General features: G+C 39.1%; 2 protein-coding genes across 3 annotated transcripts; both read right to left on the reverse strand.

Moving 5' to 3' along the window:
• Positions 1–3,473: 3,473 nt before the first annotated feature.
• IQD3 (IQ-domain 3) lies at positions 3,474–6,717 on the reverse strand. Of its 2 annotated transcripts, none has more exons than XM_089603791.1 (6): positions 6,464–6,717; positions 5,930–6,029; positions 5,524–5,838; positions 5,203–5,430; positions 4,816–4,935; positions 3,474–4,308 (listed from the first exon to the last, which is right to left on the reverse strand). In XM_089603791.1, the coding sequence occupies exons 2-6, from the start codon at positions 6,002–6,004 to the stop codon at positions 3,694–3,696; spliced, it is 1,353 nt and encodes a 450-aa protein (XP_089459917.1). In that variant the 5' UTR covers positions 6,005–6,029; positions 6,464–6,717; the 3' UTR covers positions 3,474–3,693. The 2 variants fall into 2 exon arrangements, with proteins under 2 accessions (XP_089459917.1, XP_089459918.1); XM_089603792.1 differs by having other exon boundaries at positions 5,524–5,835; positions 6,464–6,714.
• Positions 6,718–17,461: 10,744 nt separating this feature from the next.
• Positions 17,462–20,258, reverse strand: LOC149379382 (U-box domain-containing protein 35-like). The gene is made up of 5 exons (XM_089603012.1): positions 20,090–20,258; positions 19,882–20,003; positions 19,670–19,791; positions 17,629–19,360; positions 17,462–17,527 (listed from the first exon to the last, which is right to left on the reverse strand). Exons 1-5 carry the CDS (start codon positions 20,256–20,258, stop codon positions 17,462–17,464), a joined length of 2,211 nt encoding a protein of 736 aa, XP_089459138.1.
• Positions 20,259–21,022: the final 764 nt, after the last annotated feature.

Genomic DNA, 21,022 nt, shown 5'->3' on the forward strand with positions numbered 1-21,022 from the left:
TCAACTTGGTCATCCAAATTTTATGTACCTTTCAAAACTCTTTCCATCATTATTCATGAATTCAAATTTGAAACATTTGCAATGTGATATTTGTCATTTGTCTAAACACACTAGAAAATCTATGTGCCTAGTTCATATAAGCCATCTCAGCCATTTACAATGATTCATAGTGATATTTGGGGACCCTCTAAGATTCCTAACATTTCTGGTGCAAAATGGTTTATACTTCTCATTGATGATCATACTAGGCTCACATGGGTTTACCTAATGAAAAACAAGTCTGAAACTCCTAGTCTCATCAAACAATTTTATCAGATGATCCATACACAATTCAACACAAAAATTCAGATATTTCACTCAGATAATGGCACAGAATTTTTCAACTCAATCCTGAGTGAGTTCTTCCTATCAAATGGTATTATCCACACCAGCTCATGTGTTAAAACTCCTCAACAAAATGGAATCTCGGAAAGGAAAAATAGGCATTTATTAGAAGTAGCTAGATCACTCATGTTTACTACTAATGTGCCTAAACAGTACTGGGGAGAGGCTGTCCTAACCGCAGCTTATCTCATAAACAGACTGCCCTCAAGGGTCCTAAAATTCTCAACTCCTTGTCAGAAATTACTTGAGAGTTTTCCGAATTCTAAACTCTTGTCAACAATCACACCTAAACTGTTTGGATGCTCAGCATTTATACACCTATATGACCAGAACAAACTAGATCCTAGGTCCCTGAAATGCATCTTCCTAGGTTATTCACCATCAAAAAAGGGGTACAAATGCTATTCACCATCTCTCAGAAAATATTTTCACACCATGGACATTACCTTCCTAGAAAACTGTCCTTTCTACACTTCGATTTAGGGGGAGAATTCTATAGAATCTCAGGATAAAAATACTCCTCCTGTGCCTCAGCCACTTCACATTGAGCCTGTCCAAACAGATTCCATGCCAGAAAGTCTAACTCCCACCTCACAAAGTCCACCATCATCTGAAACTGAAGCCAACCAATCATTGGAACCTAGTCCCTTGACTGATGACAAGCATGATCCAGGTAACACTCAATCAGATTCTTCTTTACATGATGATGACTTACCCATTGCCTTGAGAAAGTCTACTAGAGCTCATACACCTTATCAGATGGAGGATTTTCTGTACTATGGTCACCTCTCAGCAAGTTGCAAAGCTTTCCTCACTCAGATTGATCAAGCTCAGGTTCCCTCCTTAATACAAGAGGCTCTAGCAAAGCCAGAATGGAAGCAAGCCACTTATGAAGAGATCAGTGCTCTAGAGAAGAATGACACATGGGACATCACCACACTGCCACCTGGGAAAAAGACTGTAGGCTGTCGTTGGCTATTCACTATCAACCACAACTCTGATGGGTCCATTGAGAGGTTCAAGGCAAGGTTAGTTGCTAGAGGTTTTACTCAAACTTATGGTATTGATTACCAAGAGACATTTGCTCCTGTGGCTAAGCAAAATACTATTCGAGTCTTACTCTCTCTAGCAGCAAACCTTGATTGGCCATTGCACCAGTTAGACATCAAAAATGCTTTCCTAAATGGTGAGCTAACAGAAGAAGTCTACATGGATATTCCACCTGGTTTTGAAGGTCAACATTCTCAAGGACAAGTCTGCAAATTGAAGAAAAGCCTATATGGACTCAAGCAAAGTCCTAGGGCTTGGTTCAGTAGATTCTCCTTGGTACTGAAGAAAGTTGGATACTCTCAAAGTGAAGCTGATCATTCTCTCTTCTCCAAACATGGTGCTAGTGGTAAAATTACAATTCTGAGTGTCTATGTCGACGACATTGTAATCACAGGTGATCATGAGGAAGAAATTGTCAATCTCAAACACATACTTGCCACAGAGTTTGAGGTTAAGGATTTGAGAAAACTAAAATACTTCCTAGGTATGGAAGTACTCAGATCTGAAAAGGGTATTTGTGTGTCTCAAAGAAAATACACCCTTGACCTCCTAAAGGAAACTGGAATGAGTGGCTGCAAACCATCTGAGACTCCTATGGAACCAAAGCTCAAGCTTGATGCAGCTGAGACTGATGTGGCAGTGGATCGAGGAAGATATCAACGGCTAGTAGGGAAGCTGATCTACCTGGCAAACACTAGACCAGACATTGGGTTTGCTGTGAGCCGGTTCATGAGTAACCCCAGGGAATCTCACATGGAAGCTGTGTTCAGAATCCTTCGCTACCTCAAAGGAACTCCAGGAAAAGGTTTGTTCTTCAAGAGGAGTCCCAGTCAAAGTATTGAAGTCTACACTGATGCTGACTATGGTGGTTCTCAGACTGATAGAAGATCTACATCAGGTTATTGCACCTTTATGTATGGTAACTTGGTGACCTGGAGAAGTAAGAAGCATTCAGTGGTCTCACGCAGCAGTGCCGAAGCCGAGTACAGATCTCTTGCTCAAGGGATATGTGAAGGAATTTGGCTCAGACGACTACTCAGCAACTTGAAGATTCCCTATGACTCTCAGGTTCTACTTCACTGTGATAATGAAGCCGCTATTAGCATAGTAAAGAACCATGTTCACCATGATCGCACCAAGCACATCGAGATTGACAAGCACTTCATCAGTGAGAAGATTGACAATGAAGACATCAAGCTACATCACATTCCTTCTCGTCTACAAATTGCTGACATTATGACAAAGGCTCTTCCTTCACCTTTGTTCAGTGACTTGTGTTGCAAGCTAAACTTGTTCAATGTGTATAGTTTAGCTTGAGGGGGAGTGTCGAAGTTATTTGGATAATTCATGGTTGTTAGCGTTAGTTTAGCTTTCCCTAAAGTCTAGGAGCGGTTACGTGTAATACACGCTATTATCCTCTTAGTTTGTTACTAGGTTATTTCCGAGTATTTTGTGGTTGTTGTTATCTTAGTTATTGTATAAATATGCTTTGATTCATCAATAAAAGATTAGACCGTCCATTCTTCTCTTTTCCCTGGTTTCCATAATCTTCAATGGTTATAAGGGTATTTTTGTCCGAAATAGAGACATTCATTTTTAGATATTTCTGAAATAAAATGTCTAATCTTGATATTTTAACTTTGAGGTCATGTAATGTATTGAAATTTCTCTCTCGTTTAGTCGGTCATGTTTCCTGTCCTCCTACCATGATATCATCATTGATAAATGCTTGCTTACCGTCGTCGGTAAATCAATAAAGAACATATCACGCTTCAAGACCCAATTGTCATAATAGCATAAACAATCCCACCTAACTTGTTTATTTTAACGTTATCGCTAGCTTTTGGTGAAATGAAAATAACCTTTACAAGGTTAATGTTGGCAGTGACTATGTCTTCCTTGAGTCCTCAAATAAAGTCCCCTTGACTTAGTAGCCTCAAATACCACAGCGTGGTAACCACACTTACTAATAGTTAGTTATATATGTTCCGTTTGACTAAAATAGCACCGTAATAAATACATGTTCGGCTGAAAGAATGTTCCAGGGAAAATAATACGAATAAACGAGAACAAGAAACTCATATAAGAGGAATCAATTACAGCATCACTACTACACAATTAAAAGAAAGAAAAGAAAAGAAAAAAAAAGTTAATTATTTAATAAGAATACTTTGAACATAGATGTCAACCCCCTAACAACCCAATTCTACAACACATTAGCAAAACACACAACAAACATACACATTAGCAATATGAGACCTATACTCCAATGTCCTTGATAATGGTAGTGGTGGTGTCGAACTTAGGCGGGCCCGAGTGTCTCCTGGGCCCGGCCGGGGAAGAAGAAGCGTGGAAAGAGAGCCTCTTCTTGACCGACGAGCCCTTGTCGGGTGTGGTGGGCCCGTTTCTGTCGAACCCGAGGGGGCTCGGGAGACGGGACTTGGCCTTGGCGGACTGTGTCGGAGCCATGTAGCTGGGGACGGAGGAGGAGCAAGACAGCGAGCTGGCGAGGCTGTCGCCGTCGTCCCTCACAGACGACCCGGCGATGCTGTGCCTCCGTCGGTACACCCGCTGCTCTGACTGGGCGCTGAAGCCGCTTCTAGAATCTTCTTCCTTCGGGGTCCGCATTGTCGCGGTCACCGACGAGGCCGAGGGCGAGTGGCGGGGCCGGGGCGAGGCTCTGCTCTCCCGCCTCGGCTCTCGCCGGTACGCTGCGGAGCTCTTTGTTGAGGCTCGGTCTTGTTGCGACTCGGCCGCGCTTCGGCTCTCCCACGGCCTCGATGCCATCCATCGCTCCAGCCAGCTCCAACCCCAGTGCGGGTTGCTCGGGTCCATGAACGTCGGGTTCGCCGATTTAGGAATGTTCTTCAGTGTCTGCTAAGCATAGTAACATATGGATCCAGTACGTTAATATTCTAGTCTAATTATCGGATAATTAAGAATATAGTCCGACTAATACAACATCCAGGAGTTGTAGCTATTAAGTTATTTCAAACTAGTTTCTTCATTCATAATTTTTTTTCTTCTTCTTATAACAGTCGATCGGATCACTTGCTGTTGTTACTCTTCGGTTTCCTGGTGCGGTCTATCCTGTAGAAGTACTCAAATTGGATTAGCGATCGATTTCTAGGTTTCGCCGTAAATTTAATTGGTTCTAAGGTAGAGTATTGCGCCAGAAACAATAGTATCTCCAATTAGAGCCTCTCGGGGGTGTAAACGATATCTTTTCTCGCCACTCCATAGTGTATGAGACAGATGTATACATTTCGATCGGAAAAAATTCATTAGAAACTAAAGCCGACGCCCTTTCTCAACCAAAAAATCTCAACAAAAACAGTAATGCAATATTCAGACGAATAATTGATCCAAAGGAAACAGAACCTGATGAGAAAATGCATAAGCCAACGCCCTTTCTCTCCTCACGGCGGCCTCTTGCTTGCTCAGCAGTTTAGCCTCCATTTGTTCTTTGGACTGAGTGCTGTCATTCCAGTCCTCTCCGATCTGCTCGAAAATTCACAAAAAAAAAAAAATTAGATTCCCACTCAAATACAAAAAAAAAGTAAAAAATAGAAAAATAGCCACTTTTAGACGTAAATCTTAGATAAATAACCAATAATTGGTATAAGAAAGTGGCTATTTACCTAAAATTTACGTCTGAAAGTGGTTATTTACCTAAGATTTACCAAACGTTACCTATTTAGCAATGTCAAACGTTTAAATTGGCTATTTTTCTAATGGACCAAAAAAAAAAACGAAAAACACACGTACCGCGGATCTCAGCTTGTCAAGCTCTTTCTCGGTTTTCTGCTGAAGCTGCCTCTGAAATGCAAGGTTCTCTTCAGACATTCTGATCCTTCTCGTGCGGATCTGGGACTGCAGGCGCGCCAGAGTCTGCATGCACCGCAGCGTCGCGTTGGCTTGCCTCTTCACCGACTGCCCGTGAATCAGCGTCCTCAGTCTCACCAACCCTCTCAACGCCTTCAACGCCCTCCTCGCCTTTCAAACATCAATCACACATCCAAATGAGAGAGAGAGAGAGAGAGTTACTCCTCATTTTTTTAAAATGAGATGGAATCTCGTGATACTTACCAGATAGCCCCTGAAAGCGGTTTGGATCCTGATAGCGGCGATTTCGTCTCTGGATTCTCCGCGGAAGCGCGGGGGAGCGGTGAGGCGCACGACCTCGGCGGCGGCGTGGGCCGCGGCCACGGCGGCTTCGGCTGCGGCGGCGGAGGCGAGGGCGACGGAGACCGCGTGCTTGCTCTGCTCATTCTCGATCTCCCTCAGCTTCGCCGGAGGAGCCTCGTTTTGCTCCGCTGCTGCCGAGGAAACCGTGGTGGCTTCGTCTGAGTCTCCGTTGCTTTTCTTCCCAAACCATTTCTTCTTCGGCTTTCGGGTTTTCTGCTAAGCATGGGATTTGAAAAGAGTGACTTGTAAAAAATGGTTTCAAATAATGTTTCAAGAGTAGTGTATGGTAGAAGTTAGAAATAAAAACCTGATCTTTCTTTTCTTTGGAGTCTGGAGTGAGGGCTTTCTTTACTGCAGAGAACCAACTCCCTTTTTTGCCCATTTCCCCTTCTCTACTCAATTCTCGTCTAAACAAAGAAGTGCTTAAGGATTAGGAATAACAAGGCAAAGGTAGATACATATATTCCAGAATTTAATGAGTGAAAGTCCAAGAGGTCTTGACAGAAAGATTTATACAATTGACGAATCTAATAAACGCAATTCTAGAAAATTAAATGTGATTTTAATGTGTAAGGGGAAAGGAAAATATAACTGACGATTTATGGAGCTAATTGAACAGAGGAAGGAGGAAAAAAAAAAAAAAAAAAAAAGCTACAGAAGCATTATTTTTGTTAGGATTTAGAAACAAACGGATAAAGGACTTGAAACAAAGTTGACAAAACGGCAAGATCTTCATAATAGACAATGAAGAGACAAAGTAAAAACAAAATGGATTAAAAGTCGTGTGTATGAGAAGACAAAAGGCCAAACGAAACAGAAAGACATTCCGTTTTTAACTTACCACTTCTGCGTTGAAAAACTCATAGATCTTTCTCTGTGAGCTCAGAGAGGGACTAATGTAGCTTTCTCTCTCTCTCTCTCTCTCTCTCTCTCTCTCTGTAAGACCAAATGGGATAGAGATAGAAATGTGGAAGTAGAAGAGCACGCGAGTGGTGTGAAGAAAGAGAAAAAAAATAGTCAGATCTCAGAATGAGGAAGAAAAGTTTAAAATTAAATGGTTTTACAGCGAGGAATTTCTGGATTTGGTTTCTGAGGATTAATTTCTATTTTAGCCAACAAAGAACTGAAACAACAAGTAAAAAAACTACTACAAGAACAGCCTACAACAGTACAAAGTACAACCAAACCTTGCTGTCTTTGTCTTACCGTTTTGCCTTTTTTTTGTTTATTTATTTATTTTAACCTTTTTGGTGGCAAGATTACCCGTGGCAGTTAATTTTTTCAATGGGAACTTTTTATATTGTGTTGCGTGGCGTAGAGGCAAATCTGTTGGTTCTCTACTGTACACATTCCACGTAATTATATATATATATATATATATATATTTTTTTTTCATTATTTATTGTTTTTTTGCTACAAAAAAGTTTAATTGTGGTTATTTTACAGTTGAGGGAAAACTTTGAAATTTTCTTGTACAAGAAGTTAGAGGGCTGCACAAATTTGTACTAGATCTTCTATTAAAAAATCGCTATAGAAGATTTCAATGCTTTTTGCCAAGTCATAATCAAAGTATACTTATAGAAACTATTTTTTTTTCATGTTTAGGAAGCTAGTTTAATGCTATTAAATGCCTTTTAAAAAACACTACTTGTTATGTCCTACCAAAAATTTAGCTTTGTTTGGAAGCATTAGAATGAAAGCATGCTACATCACTTTATAATTTAATTTTAATTGGGCACATCCTAACTTCTTGCTTTTATATTGCTTCAACAAAAAAGCTAAAATCTACAAGTTTGTTTAGCTGCTTGAAGCTCAGTATAAATTTAAGGATTGTGACAGGGTTTCCATCTTAATCATCACAAGTAATAATTGCGTAATCCATGTTCGTGTTATAGTAAATAGTATATCAAAGCCAAATGAGTAGTTAGTTTTTATCTACCCTTTATATCAAACTACAAATTGAAAATGAAACAAGTCAGTTACTTTATATTATAAGAAAATTGACAGCAATAATATTATTTATTTGTCATTTATCAAAAATCAATCAAAATTTAAATATTGACATATTTAATACTAAATTTATCACGAATTGTAATTAACTCGTAATCAATGTATCACATAATAAATTAAATTCGTGATCGATTTAGTATTAGATGTGTCAACATTTGAGTTTTGATTGTTATTTGATAAATGATAAATCATTGATATTATTGTTATTAATTTATTTGTTTTATATGAGATTACCGACTTTCTTTTATTAATAAAAATAAATTCCTCTTCGTACTATCTTAAGAAATGAATTACTCTTAAATTTTCTTTTTGACTAAAAATCATGGGAGATGACTTCATACCTATGCTAGTAAGCATATGCATCTACACCATTCAAAAATAAAATATAATACCCCAAAATACAGTTCCTATGGCAATGACAGGAATCAATTTCAAATCTAAATGCCTGTCAGCGGTATTTTCCTATAAGAATATCTGATGCAAATAACTTAATATATTTCAGATGCCACGTCAGAAGAAGATTGTGATAGGCACGCTTGGTGGTGCCTGGTGGTGCTTATAAATGTCATCACGTGGGCTATCATTTCTTTGTATTTTCTTCTATATTCTTATGCATTTATTTTTAGTTCCATTTATTTATTTCTTGTTGGACCATCCGAGTGATCCGACCATGCATTATTTTTTACCTATAAACAGAGACAATCGATTCATTGAAAAACAAGATAAAATACAACTGAAGAAACTAATTACAGATATAACATGGTGTCAAGACGAAAATCATCCTCAAACTCGCTCCATCAAAAGTGTGGCACCTTATTTTTCAGGCAAAGTGGCAAACTATTCGAGCTCATCAAGAGTTGGCCTTGCCAAGTTTAGCGCGTAATACCGTAGCTAAATAAGGTCTCATATATAACACTCGACGGCCATGAGAAACAACCATCAAGTAGAACCGATAAATCTTGGTGAAGCTGATGGTTAAATAAGACTAGTCAACGCAAGAAAAAATATGACCACGATATCTAGATAAACCATCGAAACCACTAAATCGATGATTAGAGTAAGCACCGTACAACTCTCAGGTTACCATAGAAATAAGTGATATTTTGTTGGTGTTGACATACAAAAATGGTTCAACAATTGTCCTGCGAGGAGCACTAGGGTCCGAGTAGGGAGCCCCGACCACACATAGGTTCCAGGTAGGATTTTCTCTATATACAGACGAATCTAGTACAAGAGAGCAGGGGTGACCGTGCTCTTGATGAGCTGCCTACGTACCCGCATTTGCGGGATCAGGTCATGACGTAGTTCAAGAATGTGGATGAGGGTGCTTTTGGATAGGTGAGATTTCCGGCGTATACTCCTCCTTCCCTTTTCTTTGTTGATTTGCTTCCCTTTTATAGAGTTGAGTTTGGAGATAATGGGGAGTTCAAATCCATTATCTAGAAGTTACTTTGTAACTTTCTCATTATCCTTGTGAGTGGGTGGTTATCATGCATAACCGCTTGGTAATTATTTTTATTAGAGTAACCATCGAGTACGCATTCTCAGATGGTTTTAAATAATGATATGACCACATTTTCTTAGTCTTCCGACGAGGGTCTGACCACATGCTCGGAGGATCCGACCACATGGGTCCGAGTATAAGGGTCCGAGCACGTTCTTGACCTTGCTAATTTTATGTGTAACAGCAACCTTCCAGTTTCTTATTATTTTTGTAAAAATGATAAGTAACTATATTGCACAATCCTCGATTTAATTTTCATGGAATGCTTTTCTTGGATTATTCCTCGTGATGTTCCAAAGTTGATTATTTGTCGGCTTAAAAGCCGAGATTCGACTGAGGTGTCTTCATGAATTTCTTTTATATTGTTCTCATACCTCTGACTACATTTTATGAAATTTTTTCTATATCGTTCTCATACCTCTGAGAACAAACTTGAAATTTCATTCGTGTGTGCTCATACCCTTTGAGCTAACACTTATTATTTTTATGAAATTTCATTTAAGTCTTTTTGCTCTTGACTTATGAGCAAAGACTACATTTTATGAAATTTCTTCTATGTTGTTCTCATACCTCCGAGAACAAACTTGAAATTTCATTCGTGTGTGCTCATACCCTTTGAGCTAACACTTATTATTTTTATGAAATTTCATTTAAGTCTTTTTGCTCTTGACTTATGAGCAAAGACTAGATTTTATGAAATTTCTTCTATGTTGTTCTCATACCTCCGAGAACAAACTTGAAATTTCATTCGTGTGTGCTCATACCCTTTGAGCTAACACTTATTATTTTTATGAAATTTCAATTAAGTCGTTTTGCTCTTGACTTATGAGCAAAGACTAGATTTTATGAAATTTCTTCTATGTTGTTCTCATACCTCCGAGAACAAACTTGAAATTTCATTCGTGTGTGCTCATACCCTTTGAGCTAACACTTATTATTTTTATGAAATTTCATTTAAGTCTTTTTGCTCTTGACTTATGAGCAAAGACTACATTTTATGAAATTTCTTCTATGTTGTTCTCATACCTCCGAGAACAAACTTGAAATTTCATTCGTGTGTGCTCATACCCTTTGAGCTAACACTTATTATTTTTATGAAATTTCATTTAAGTCTTTTTGCTCTTGACTTATGAGCAAAGACTACATTTTATGAAATTTCTTCTATGTTGTTGAGAACTAACTTGAAATTTCATTTGTGTGTGCTCATACCCTTTGAGCTAACTCTTATTATTTTTATGAAATTTCATTTAAGTCTTTTTGCTCTTGACTTATGAGCAAAGACTATATTTTATGAAATTTCTTCTGTGTTGTTCTCATGCCTCCGAGAACAAATTTGAAATTTCATTTATGTGTAATGGTCAGTTGCGTAGGGTGATCAGTCCTACATCCTTGATAGATATTAAGTAACCGTTCCCTAAATTGTGCGTAATGGGTGGTTATTTCATCGAGTGATTTGTTTTGGAATTTACACGTGTTTGATTTGTTTTGACTAGTCTTTGACCTATTATCTTCTCTTATCTTTGAAGTTCTGATTGATAGGGTTCGTTCTTAACTTATGAACGGGTCGTTCCTTCTCAATAGTGAGCTCTCAGGCCTATTTTACCTGAGCTCGGTGCTGGATTCCTTGCGTCTTCTCGGGATTCCGAGCAGCCTACTCGGTTTAGACAAAATAATCCCGTAACAGTAGCCTTCCAGTTTCTTAGTATTTTAGTAAAAATGGTAAGGAACTATTTCAGTTTGATTTCGCTGCAACTCAACTGTGTTCATTTTTACCTTATTCATTCCTCGGATTCGGCCTGAGAAGTACTTTTGTTCATTATAGAACGTTTTATTTTCTTCCTCAACTTTAGGCCGAGAAGAGATTCACTTGAATCTTTTAAAACAAATATTTTTGTTAACGGTGTCATTTTGCTTTTATCGAGAGTGAATTGTATCGAGAGTGAATCGTTGCGGTTCTTACTCGAAATTTCATTCGTGTATGCTCATACTTTTTGAGTTAACACTTATTATTTTTATGAAATTTCATTTTGGTCCGTGCTCTTGACTTATGAGCAAAGATTAAGATTTTAGGAAATTCCTTTTATGTTGTTCTCATACCGAGCAGAGTAGAAGGTACCGAGGCCGAGTAGAAGGTACCGAGGTCGAGAACAAACTTGAAATTTCATTTAGCGAGATCTATCCCGTCCATACCTACAAGTTATAGAAACATATATCTAGACTATTGTAAATTACTGAAAGTATATTTAAAATAGTACCTTTTTATGCGTTTTTCGTGGGTTAGAGCATGTGGTCGGACCCTCTTCTCGACATCCATATCCATGCTCTTTATTTTTATAAGTTGCATTTGTTTTGATGTTATGGCCATCTAGCTATTTTAATGTGCTAGATGCCCTTAAATTATGCTATATTAAAGCCTTCCAGCCTTTCGGTGCGTGTTAGGCACTTTTGTTTTTTCTAGTCATCCAAGCATCTAGACGTGCTAAAGACCATTTTTTTTTTTGTCGTTTTCGACGGAGGGACAATGTTTAATTGTTCTAGATGATTTTTCACGGAGAGATGTTGATCTAGACACGGTCTACGATGTTCAAAAAGTACTTGCCTTTAATCTCAATGCTACCCCCTCATTCTAGCGCCAAAATGTTGACATACAAAAATGGTACAACAATTGTCCTGCGAGGAGCACTAGGGTCCGAGTAGGGAGCCCCGACCACACATAGGTTCCAAGTAGGATTTTCTCTATATACAGACGAATCTAGTACAAGAGAGCAGGGGTGACCTTCCTCTTGATGAGCTGCCTACGTACCCGCGTTTGCGGGATCAGGTCATGACGTAGTTCAAGAATGTGGATGAGGGTGCTTTTGGATAGGTGAGATTTCCGGCGTATACTCCTCCTTCCCTTTTCTTTGTTGATTTGCTTCCCTTTTATAGAGTTGAGTTTGGAGATAATGGGGAGTTCAAACCCATGATCTAGAAGTTACTTTGTAAATTCCCCATTATCCTTGTGAGTGGGTGGTTATCATGCATAACCGCTTGGTAGTTATTTTTATTAGAGTAACCATCGAGTACGCGTTCTCAGGTGGTTTTAAATAATGATATGACCACATTTTCTTAGTCTTCCGACGAGGGTCTGACCACATGCTCGGAGGAACTGACCACATGGGTCCGAGCACAAGGGTCCGAGTATAAGGGTCCGAGCACGTTCTTGACCTTGCTAATTTTATGTGTAACAGTTGGTATATATTCATGTCTTGTAGTTAAATAATCAATTAAAAGTAAAGAAATGGACAAATTTATTAATCTTTATAACCCACTAATTTTATCAATTTTGTTAGTGAGCCCAGTGTACAAATACATTTTGCCTTTAACTTTATATGTTTTATCATTCTTTGAGAAGGTCGAGTCGAGAAAGGAGAGAGCGGAAAGAGGGCAACGAAGCATAATATGTGAAAATAGAGCTCAAAACACCGTCATTTTGCCTAGAATCTCAAAAAGACATGACATGTCGGGATCATAATGTTTGAGGGTTTGTTGTTTATGCTTCCGAGTACGACTGGGGATGGGAGTCTGTCTGTTGTCACTGGGCTTCAGTCCAGGGCCAGTCCATGTGATAAGCCTAATAAGCCTAGGCTTAATGCCCCAAAAAATTAAGAAAAAATAAGGCCCAAAAATTTTGTATTTAATAAGCATAATTTTTATCTGATAAAGCCGACATGGTTGAATATTCAGCAAACACACAAAATTGATCTTTTAAAATAATGAAATAAAAGTCAATTAAATATCTTAAACGCTAAAACAAACCAAAGTTGTGTACTTGGAGCCTTTCCTCTTCTTTTGCCGTTATACACGCACAGACAAAGTCAACTTCTTTTTTTTTTCCTTGCTGAAACAAACCAAAGTTGTGTACTTGGAGCATTTTTCATCTTCTTTTGCCATTACACGCGCATACAAAGTTAGCTTCTTTCTTTTTTTTTCTTGCTGACACATTCTCATTCACATGAGCTTCATCAAAGACTTAAAATTTAAGGTAAATTTTGATTCATAGAGTTTTATTTATTTATATTTTATTTTCATAATCACCAAATTGTTTTTATCTCAAAATTAGTGATCATTGGAGAAGTTTAGAGACAACAAGTACATTGAATCCAAGATGGGGAAAGCAAAAAAGAGAAAAACAATCATCCATTGACTTCAATCAAAGGTTTTATCTCTCTAACTTGACTATTTTAAGTGTTGATGATTTAGTTTAGTGCATTTGCGTAGTTTTTTTATTTTTTACTTGTTGTGTGATTTAGAACATAGAAAAATCATGTCTTATTGGAAATATGTTTCCGGTTTTGAAAAACTTAAAAAAAATGAAGAGATGAAGAATTGGTTAACTCTAAAAAAGGAGCTCTTGAAAATTTTCTAAAGAAAAATGATCTTGTAATGAATGAAGAAGTGCATGAAAATGAAAATGGTGAAACAGTGGTAGAAAAATCTAGAGATACAATGGGTAATGAAGAAAACCTCGGTGATTGTAATGAAATTGAAGAAGAAGTTAACAATCATACGAATGACGAATATATAAATATTTATGATCCGGGACGATGGAATAATATAGATAATAATTTTAGAGACATGCTTGTGGAAAAAGGTCCAACTAGAGAAAATAGTAGGCATTTTGCTCATTCTTACTATCTTAGAAAACTACCAAATGGGGAAAAGCATGATAGAAGATTGTTGATTTATTCAAAAGATCTTGATAAAGTATATTGTTTTTGTTGCAAATTGTTTAACATTCATAACAAGAATCAATTTGGTGATGAAGGGGCAAATGATTAGAGAAATTTTAGTAAAAAATTGAAAAGTCATGAGATGAGCAACGATCACATAAAAAGTATGAGTTCTTGGTTTGAATTAGAACAAAAATTAGCAAAAAATAAGTCAATTGATAAACATGCTCAAGAAAGAATAAATAAGGAGAAGGAACATTGGAGGAATTTTTGGTAAGAATAATTGCAACCGTGAAAAATTTAACTAAGAATAATTTAGCATTTCACGGAACGAATGAAAAGATTTATCAAGAAAATAATGGGAACTTTTTGAGTCTTGTTGAAATGATAGCGAAATTTGATCCTATAATGCAAGAACATGTTCGACGTATTCAAAGTGGTGATATTTATAATCATTATTTAGGACATAGGATTCAAAATGAGCTTATACAAATGTTAGCACGTGAAGATAAAAGCCAAATTTTGAAAACTATAAAAGACGCAAAATATTTCTCGGTCATACTTGATTGTACTCCGGATTCAAATGACATAGAACAAATGTCTATCGTTTTAATGTGCGTCTGTATGAAAAAAAATCCAATAGCCATAGAGGAATATTTTTTGGGATTTTTACAAGTTGATGATACTTCCTGTGAAGGTCTTTTTGGTACACTTGTAAAAGAAATTGAAAATCTAGGACTTGACATACATGATATAAGAGGACAAGGTTATAATAACGGATCTAATATGAAAGGAAAACACCAAGGTGTTCAAAAAAGATTATTAGATATAAATCCTAGAGCATTTTGTACACCTTGTGGTTGTCATAGTCTTAATTTAGTAATTTTCGATGTTGCAAACTCTTGTGTTAGGGCTATTTCATTTTTTGGGGTTCTTCAACGCATATATTCATTGTTTTCTTCTTTACCAAGCGTTGGAAAGTGTTAAAAGATAACATATCCGATTTGACCGTTAAATCATTGTCACAAACTCGTTGAGAAAGTCGTATTGATAGTGTTAAGGCAATTAGATACCAAGCTCCAAAAATTAGAGATGCATTGCTTGAGTTAGGAGAAACTTGTGACGATCCTAAAATAAAGAGTGAAGTCAAATGTCTAGCAGAGTATGAATTAGAAAATTTTGAATTTTTGCTAGGCATGACGTTTGGTATGATATATTGTTTGCTATCATGTTGCAAGTAAAAGCTTACAAAGTGAGAGTACACATATTGGGATTCAATTGAGAGGTCTTATCACATATTTTCAAAATTATAGAGAAAATGAGTTTACAAATGCCATTATTTCGGCAAAAGAGATTGCAAATGAGATGGAAATCGAACCCAAATTTCGAGAAAAACGTGTGATTCATAGGAAAAAACAATTTGGGGAAAGTGTTGATTATGGTGAAAAACTAACTCCCGAAGAGTAATTTCGAATTGAATATTTTCTATTCATCGTTGATCGAGTTATATCTTCACTTACCAATAGATTTGAGCAATTTGAAACATATGCAAATATTTTTGGATTTCTTTTCAATTTCAAAAAGCTAAAATCATTGGATGAATGTAGTTTGAAAAAATTTTAATTGAATCTTGAAGATGTGTTAAAATGTAATGGAGTTTCTGACATTGATGGGTTAGATTTGTTTTGTGAATTAAAAGTGATAAGGGAAATTTTGGTGAGGGAAAATAGTAGTCCAATTGAAACACTTGATTATATTAAAAATGTGGATTGTTTTCCAAATGCATGCATTGCTTATAGGATATTACTAACTATTCATTTAACCGTGGCTTCCGCCGAAAGGAGTTTTTCAAAGTTGAAATTAATAAAATCTTATTTGAGATCAACTATGTTGCAAGAACGGTTGAACGGGTTAGCTATGTTGTCAATTGAAAAAAATATGTTATCCGAGCTTGAATTCAAAGATCTAATTAATATGTTTGCATCACAAAAAGGTTAGAAAAGTTCAATTTTTATAAATATTTATTTGCTAAATCTTTTGTTTGTTTGTATGTTTATTTATTTGTTAGGTATTTGGATCGAAAAATGGACAAGTTGAAGACGCGTGTTCACAAAAATCTTAATAGACATTTTCTCTTTTTTTTTCTTTTAATTTAAGAAGATAATATTAAAAATTGTTGTTAAAAAAATTGATACTATTATTTTTTAATTTTATATTTATTTATTTTTGTAAGACCTCACTTTAATTTTTCGCTTAAGGTCTCCACAATCACTAGGCCGCCCCTGCTTCAGCCGCATCACCTCACGGCCTTTGAGAAGTTGTTGTACGACATACGAATGGGATTTTATTAATGTTTTGTGAAATTTGTGTTTCTTGTTTCTTTTGCTTATACGAGAGGTTATGGCCCATATAAAGTGGCTCTTCTCTTCTCGACTGCTATAAGATTAATAGTAATACCAATTTTGTTTTCTTGCAAATACTAGTTTACAACAAATACTCACCGGTCAGCGTGCTGCGGTGACCCGTGTTTCAGCGATGTTTAAAGCTGGCCATATGGAACCCGGGAAATGAGATCCCCTAGTCCCGTCCCATATTTTGCGGAAAATGGGACTCCCGGGACCGTAAAAAATGGTACCGGGAAATCCCGGAACCATTTTCCACGGTACCGGGAATTCCCGGTACCATATTTCGCGGTTCCGGGATTCTCATATTTCCCATATTTATTTATTTTATTTTATTTTAATCATAAATACATTTAAAAATAAAGAAAAATTCATATATTTTCAATTAAAAAAATGCAATATAAAAAATACGGTACTAAACGGTGCTAAACGGGGATTCCGGTTCCGTCCCATTTCCCGGATGGTTCCGGGACAAAAGTCCCGGTACCATATTTTATAATATGAGTTTTTCCCATTTCCCACATGGTACCAATAATATCAAGCTCGGGGTCTCGCGGGATCCCATATGGCCACCTTTAGCGATGTTAGCCTTTTTAAATAAAAAATAAAAAAAAAATTCGTTTTTTTGTCAAATTTCTCAAACTCTTTTCTCTCTCTTCAAAAACACTTTAACCTTAACCCAAATCACCAAAATTCGATTTTTTAAACGTTTTCACTCGAATCAATCATCAAATATTTCATCTCCAAGTGTGATTGAACTCTTTTCTTCATCAAAAACAACTTTCTTTGACGTGTTTTGCTCAAAAATCAAAAGTCTTAAAAGGTAATATTTTGAACTCGCTTTTTAAAAAGGTAATACCTACATTAATTATGATTGACAATACTTGATAACACAGTATCATATTTTATTTTTGGGAGCCTTAAAAAGCTCTTTTCTTTCACATGTATGAACATATTAAAGAAGCAATTGATGATTCAATGATTTCAGTAGTACATATTATTCCGTCTCGTCCCTTTTGTTTCTTTCTGTTACATAATTGGCTGAGCAAGGAACGTAGAGAGAAATTTTAATAATGAACAACTACAAAATCACAAGACAACTGCTCTGGTTTTTGATACGTAGATATAAAAAAAAAAATGCTTCAAAAGAGAATAATGAGAAATAAAGCAGATATGCATCAATAGAAGAAGATCGCAGTGAAGTGAATGTCTTAAGAGGAGGCCGTACTACTGGAGTTCTCATATCCAGATGGTTGTTGCGTGTCAATTATCACTTCCTGCAATGCAAAAACGCAAACCACACAGGTTAGGTTAGATGATCTCTCTCTATTTGTATATATGTATTATATGTATTTAGAATCAACTAATAAGTTCTCACCTGCGACGACGACGAACACGAAGAAGAAGACGGGAAGTGGTGGCTGACGTGTCCGATGTCGGGCGTGGTCTCCTCGGCCATCTCTCTGAGCCTGTTGAGCTCGGGCAGGATGTCCTTGCCGAGGTCGGGCCTGTCTTTCCTCCGCATCTCGGCGCACTTGAGCGCTAGCTTGGTGAACTTGACGGCCTCTTCGAGGGGCCAGTCGGGGACGGCCGGATCGAGCATCTCGGCGAAGGTGCCGCGGTCGATGGCGCGGTGGACGTGGTGGGCCAGCCCCATCGGCGGCTTGGCCGTGACCATCTGGAGGAGCAAAACTCCGAGGGAATAGATGTCGGACTTGATCCCGAGCATGCCCGTCTGCTGGTACTCCGGGTCGATGTAGCAGAACGTCCCGGCCGTGGCCGTCATCCGGTACTGGGTCACCGAGTCGGCCACGGAGGGCGGGACGAGGCGGGCGAGCCCGACGTCGCTGATCTTGCTCACGAAGTTGCGGTCGAGGAGGATGTTGGCGGGCTTGAGGTCGCGGTGCACCAGCGGCTCGGGCTTGGTCCCGTGGAGGAAGAGGAGGGCGGTGCCGATCTCGGCGGCGATGCGGAATCGGAGGCGCCATGGCAAGACCGGGGAGTTTCCGCGGCGGAAGAGGCGGTCCTCGAGGCTCCCGTTGGCCATGTACTCGTAGACGAGGCACCCGAACTGCGGGCACGCCCCGAGGAGGAGGACCATGTTCGGGTGCCTGATGCAGCTCAGAACCTCCACCTCTTGCTGGAACTGGGACCGCCCTTGGGCCGCGTCCGGCCGTAGAACCTTGATGGCCACCGCCGTGTGGTCCAGCTTTCCGCGGAAAACCGGGCCGTACCCGCCTTCCCCGATCTTGCGCGACTCCGAGAAGTCCTCCGTGGCGCTCTCGATCTCCTCGATGGTGTAGCGCCGGTACCGGATCTCGGCGTGCCCCGCGAAGCCGCTCTTCCTGTCGTCGGCGGCCTTCGACTCGGCGTGCATGCGCTTCCGTGACTCGAGCTCGGCGATGCGCTGGGCGGCCTCGGCGGCCTCGATGGCGGCCTTGCACTTGGCCTTCTCCTTCTCCGCCAGCGCCAGAGCCGCCTCCTCCGATAGCTTGGCCTCCTCGAGCCTCTGCTCTTCCTCGAGCTTCCATCGGTGGAGGTCCATGGCCTTCTTCTTGGCCGACAGAGCCTCCTTGCAGGCCGAGCTGTACAAGTCCATGGTCTGCTTGAGCTCCTTCCGCAGCCGCTTCATCTCGGCCTCCACGTCGTCCATCGAGTGCGACGAATCCGAGTAGTCGGAGGAGTAAGAGGTGGTGGTGGTGGTGTGGTCGAAGATGGAGTGGGAGGGGGTGGCGAGGACGTCGTAATCGGGGCTCATGAGGTCCGAGCTGGGCCGCGAGCTGCTGACGTACGAGATGTCCGAGTCGGGGGACAGCTCGTAAGACCGGTTCGTGGAGTTGCGGCCGCCCCTTAAGAACGGAGACCGCATCTCGATCTCGTCGTGGACGTAAGGCAGGCCACGGTGCGGCGGCGGGTGGATGGGCATCGGCATCGGGGCCCGCGCCGACAGCCTCGAAGGCGAAGCCGCCGGTCGCTGCGCCGGGGCCGCCGGAATCTTGGACGAAGCCGACCGCACCGACGAGATCTTCCCTTTCGAAATCACGTACACCGTGCAAAAATCCGGCGCCACTTTCGACACGCTGCTCGGAACATCCGTCGTTTTGAACCTCCTGAAAACATTGATATTAGCAAGTAGAGAAGATTTGAGAGGTATGTATATAGGGTCCATTAGGAAAATAGTCGTTTGACAAATAGCCAATGTTTGGTAAATCTTAGGTAAATAGCCACTTTCAAACATAAATCTGAAGTAAATAGCCACTTTCATATGATAAACGTTGGTTATTTATCTAAGATGTATGTCTGAAAGTTAATATTTATTTAAAATTTACCAAAAAAATGACTATTTAGCAATGTCAATAAGTTGGCAATTTTTCCAATTTTCTAATATATATATATATGTATATGGGTAGTTATCTAACTTGACAATGCCATTTCTGGAAGCCGCGCCCAACACCAGCGTCTCTATGGAATTGGAGGTCACGTAGTTTAGTATCGTCCTCGCTATGTCGGTGTCATCGACGATCACTTCGTTGCACTTTATCTAAACAAAAGAGAGAACAAGAGACGGTGATTGACGTTATTGAATAAACGAGACGCAAAGAGAGTGGTACGTAACGTAACAATGACTCACATCCTTTCGGTTGCAAAAGCAACGGAAGGGAAGGAAGAGGTCCTTGGCCTGATTCTCGAGCTGCTGTTTGTAGGTTCTGGCCACCTCTTCGCTCACTTCGTGCATCGATACAAAGCTACCAACTGCGATGACCAATTGTATATAGAACCATTCATGAATACGTATTTCAGAGTTGAACTACAAATTTTATGTGAAATGTGAGACTCACAAGGGCTGGGAACTGAGGAAGGCTTGTTGTTGACGTGAAGGAGAGTGATGGACTGGCCTTTGGTGATGAGATGATCAACGGTCCATTTCAAAGCGTATTGGCTGCTCTTGTCTTTGTCTATCGCCACTGCCACCACCTCTTCCCTCGTCTCTCCCACGCCCCGTCTCATCATGATTTTTTTTTAAATGATTTGCTCTCTCTCTCTCTCTCTCTAAATCACCATCATATCATCATAAGAGAAAGACAGGAAGAGGGAACAAAGAGAATATTAGTTCATTATTGTTTCCCTCCACCAAGGAGATGGAGGGATAGAGAGGGAAGATTGTTTGTTCGTTGTTTTTTTGTTTGTTAACGTTATGGTTTTTAATTTTTACTCAAAAATAGATTAAATAGCTCATTTAATTCTCTATATTTAAGTTTTCTTTTTCAAGGCCGTTCCTATAACTTCTTTTTTTCTTTTCCTTCTTTGTCCATGCTTCGAAACACCTAACCAATTTTAAGGATCTATCAATATAATTCTCCTTTTTTTGTGCTTTAAACAGCTCTTACAAACAAGAGTCACAAAACCCCAACACGGTAACATAAATAAATGAAATAAAAAGTTACGGTGGTTAATAATGAACGGAACATATGTAATTAGTTTGTTTCCTTCTAACAAGTCGACGAGAACGAAGACAACTTCCATAAGCTCCACGACGCCTTCGTCGCCACTGGAAGGATTGCTGACATCATTAAGATAATCAAGGTATGATCTTCTGGCTTTTAACATAGAGATGAATTCCGATTGGAAATGAGAATTCATACTTGTGGTGTTTGGATTTAGAAAATTGCGTGGATAATGAAAATACATGTGAATTTGCGTTTATGGGAATTTGGGTTTTCATTCACATTCTCCTTTTGCAAAAATCCAGGCTATATTTTCAAACATGGCCT

Source organism: Urtica dioica, chromosome 12 (genome assembly GCF_054948205.1).
Source record: "Urtica dioica subsp. dioica isolate 48M chromosome 12, U.dioica_male_clone48M_v1_H2, whole genome shotgun sequence".
NCBI classification, from domain to species: Eukaryota; Viridiplantae; Streptophyta; class Magnoliopsida; order Rosales; family Urticaceae; genus Urtica; species Urtica dioica.

Bases quoted from the DNA above. Each gene is read 5' to 3' on its own strand.
- LOC149379382 (XM_089603012.1), bottom strand. From the start codon at position 20,258: ATGAGACGGGGCGTGGGAGAGACGAGGGAAGAGGTGGTGGCAGTGGCG. The intron at 19,792-19,881 runs GTGAGTCATTGT...TCTTTTGTTTAG, and splicing joins GCTTTTGCAACCGAAAGGAT to ATAAAGTGCAACGAAGTGAT. The intron at 19,361-19,669 runs GTTAGATAACTA...CAATGTTTTCAG, and splicing joins TCCAGAAATGGCATTGTCAA to GAGGTTCAAAACGACGGATG.
- IQD3 (XM_089603791.1), bottom strand. From the start codon at position 6,004: ATGGGCAAAAAAGGGAGTTGGTTCTCTGCAGTAAAGAAAGCCCTCACT. The intron at 4,936-5,202 runs GTACGTGTGTTT...ATTTTCGAGCAG, and splicing joins TTGACAAGCTGAGATCCGCG to ATCGGAGAGGACTGGAATGA. The intron at 4,309-4,815 runs GTTCTGTTTCCT...TATGCTTAGCAG, and splicing joins CTTATGCATTTTCTCATCAG to ACACTGAAGAACATTCCTAA.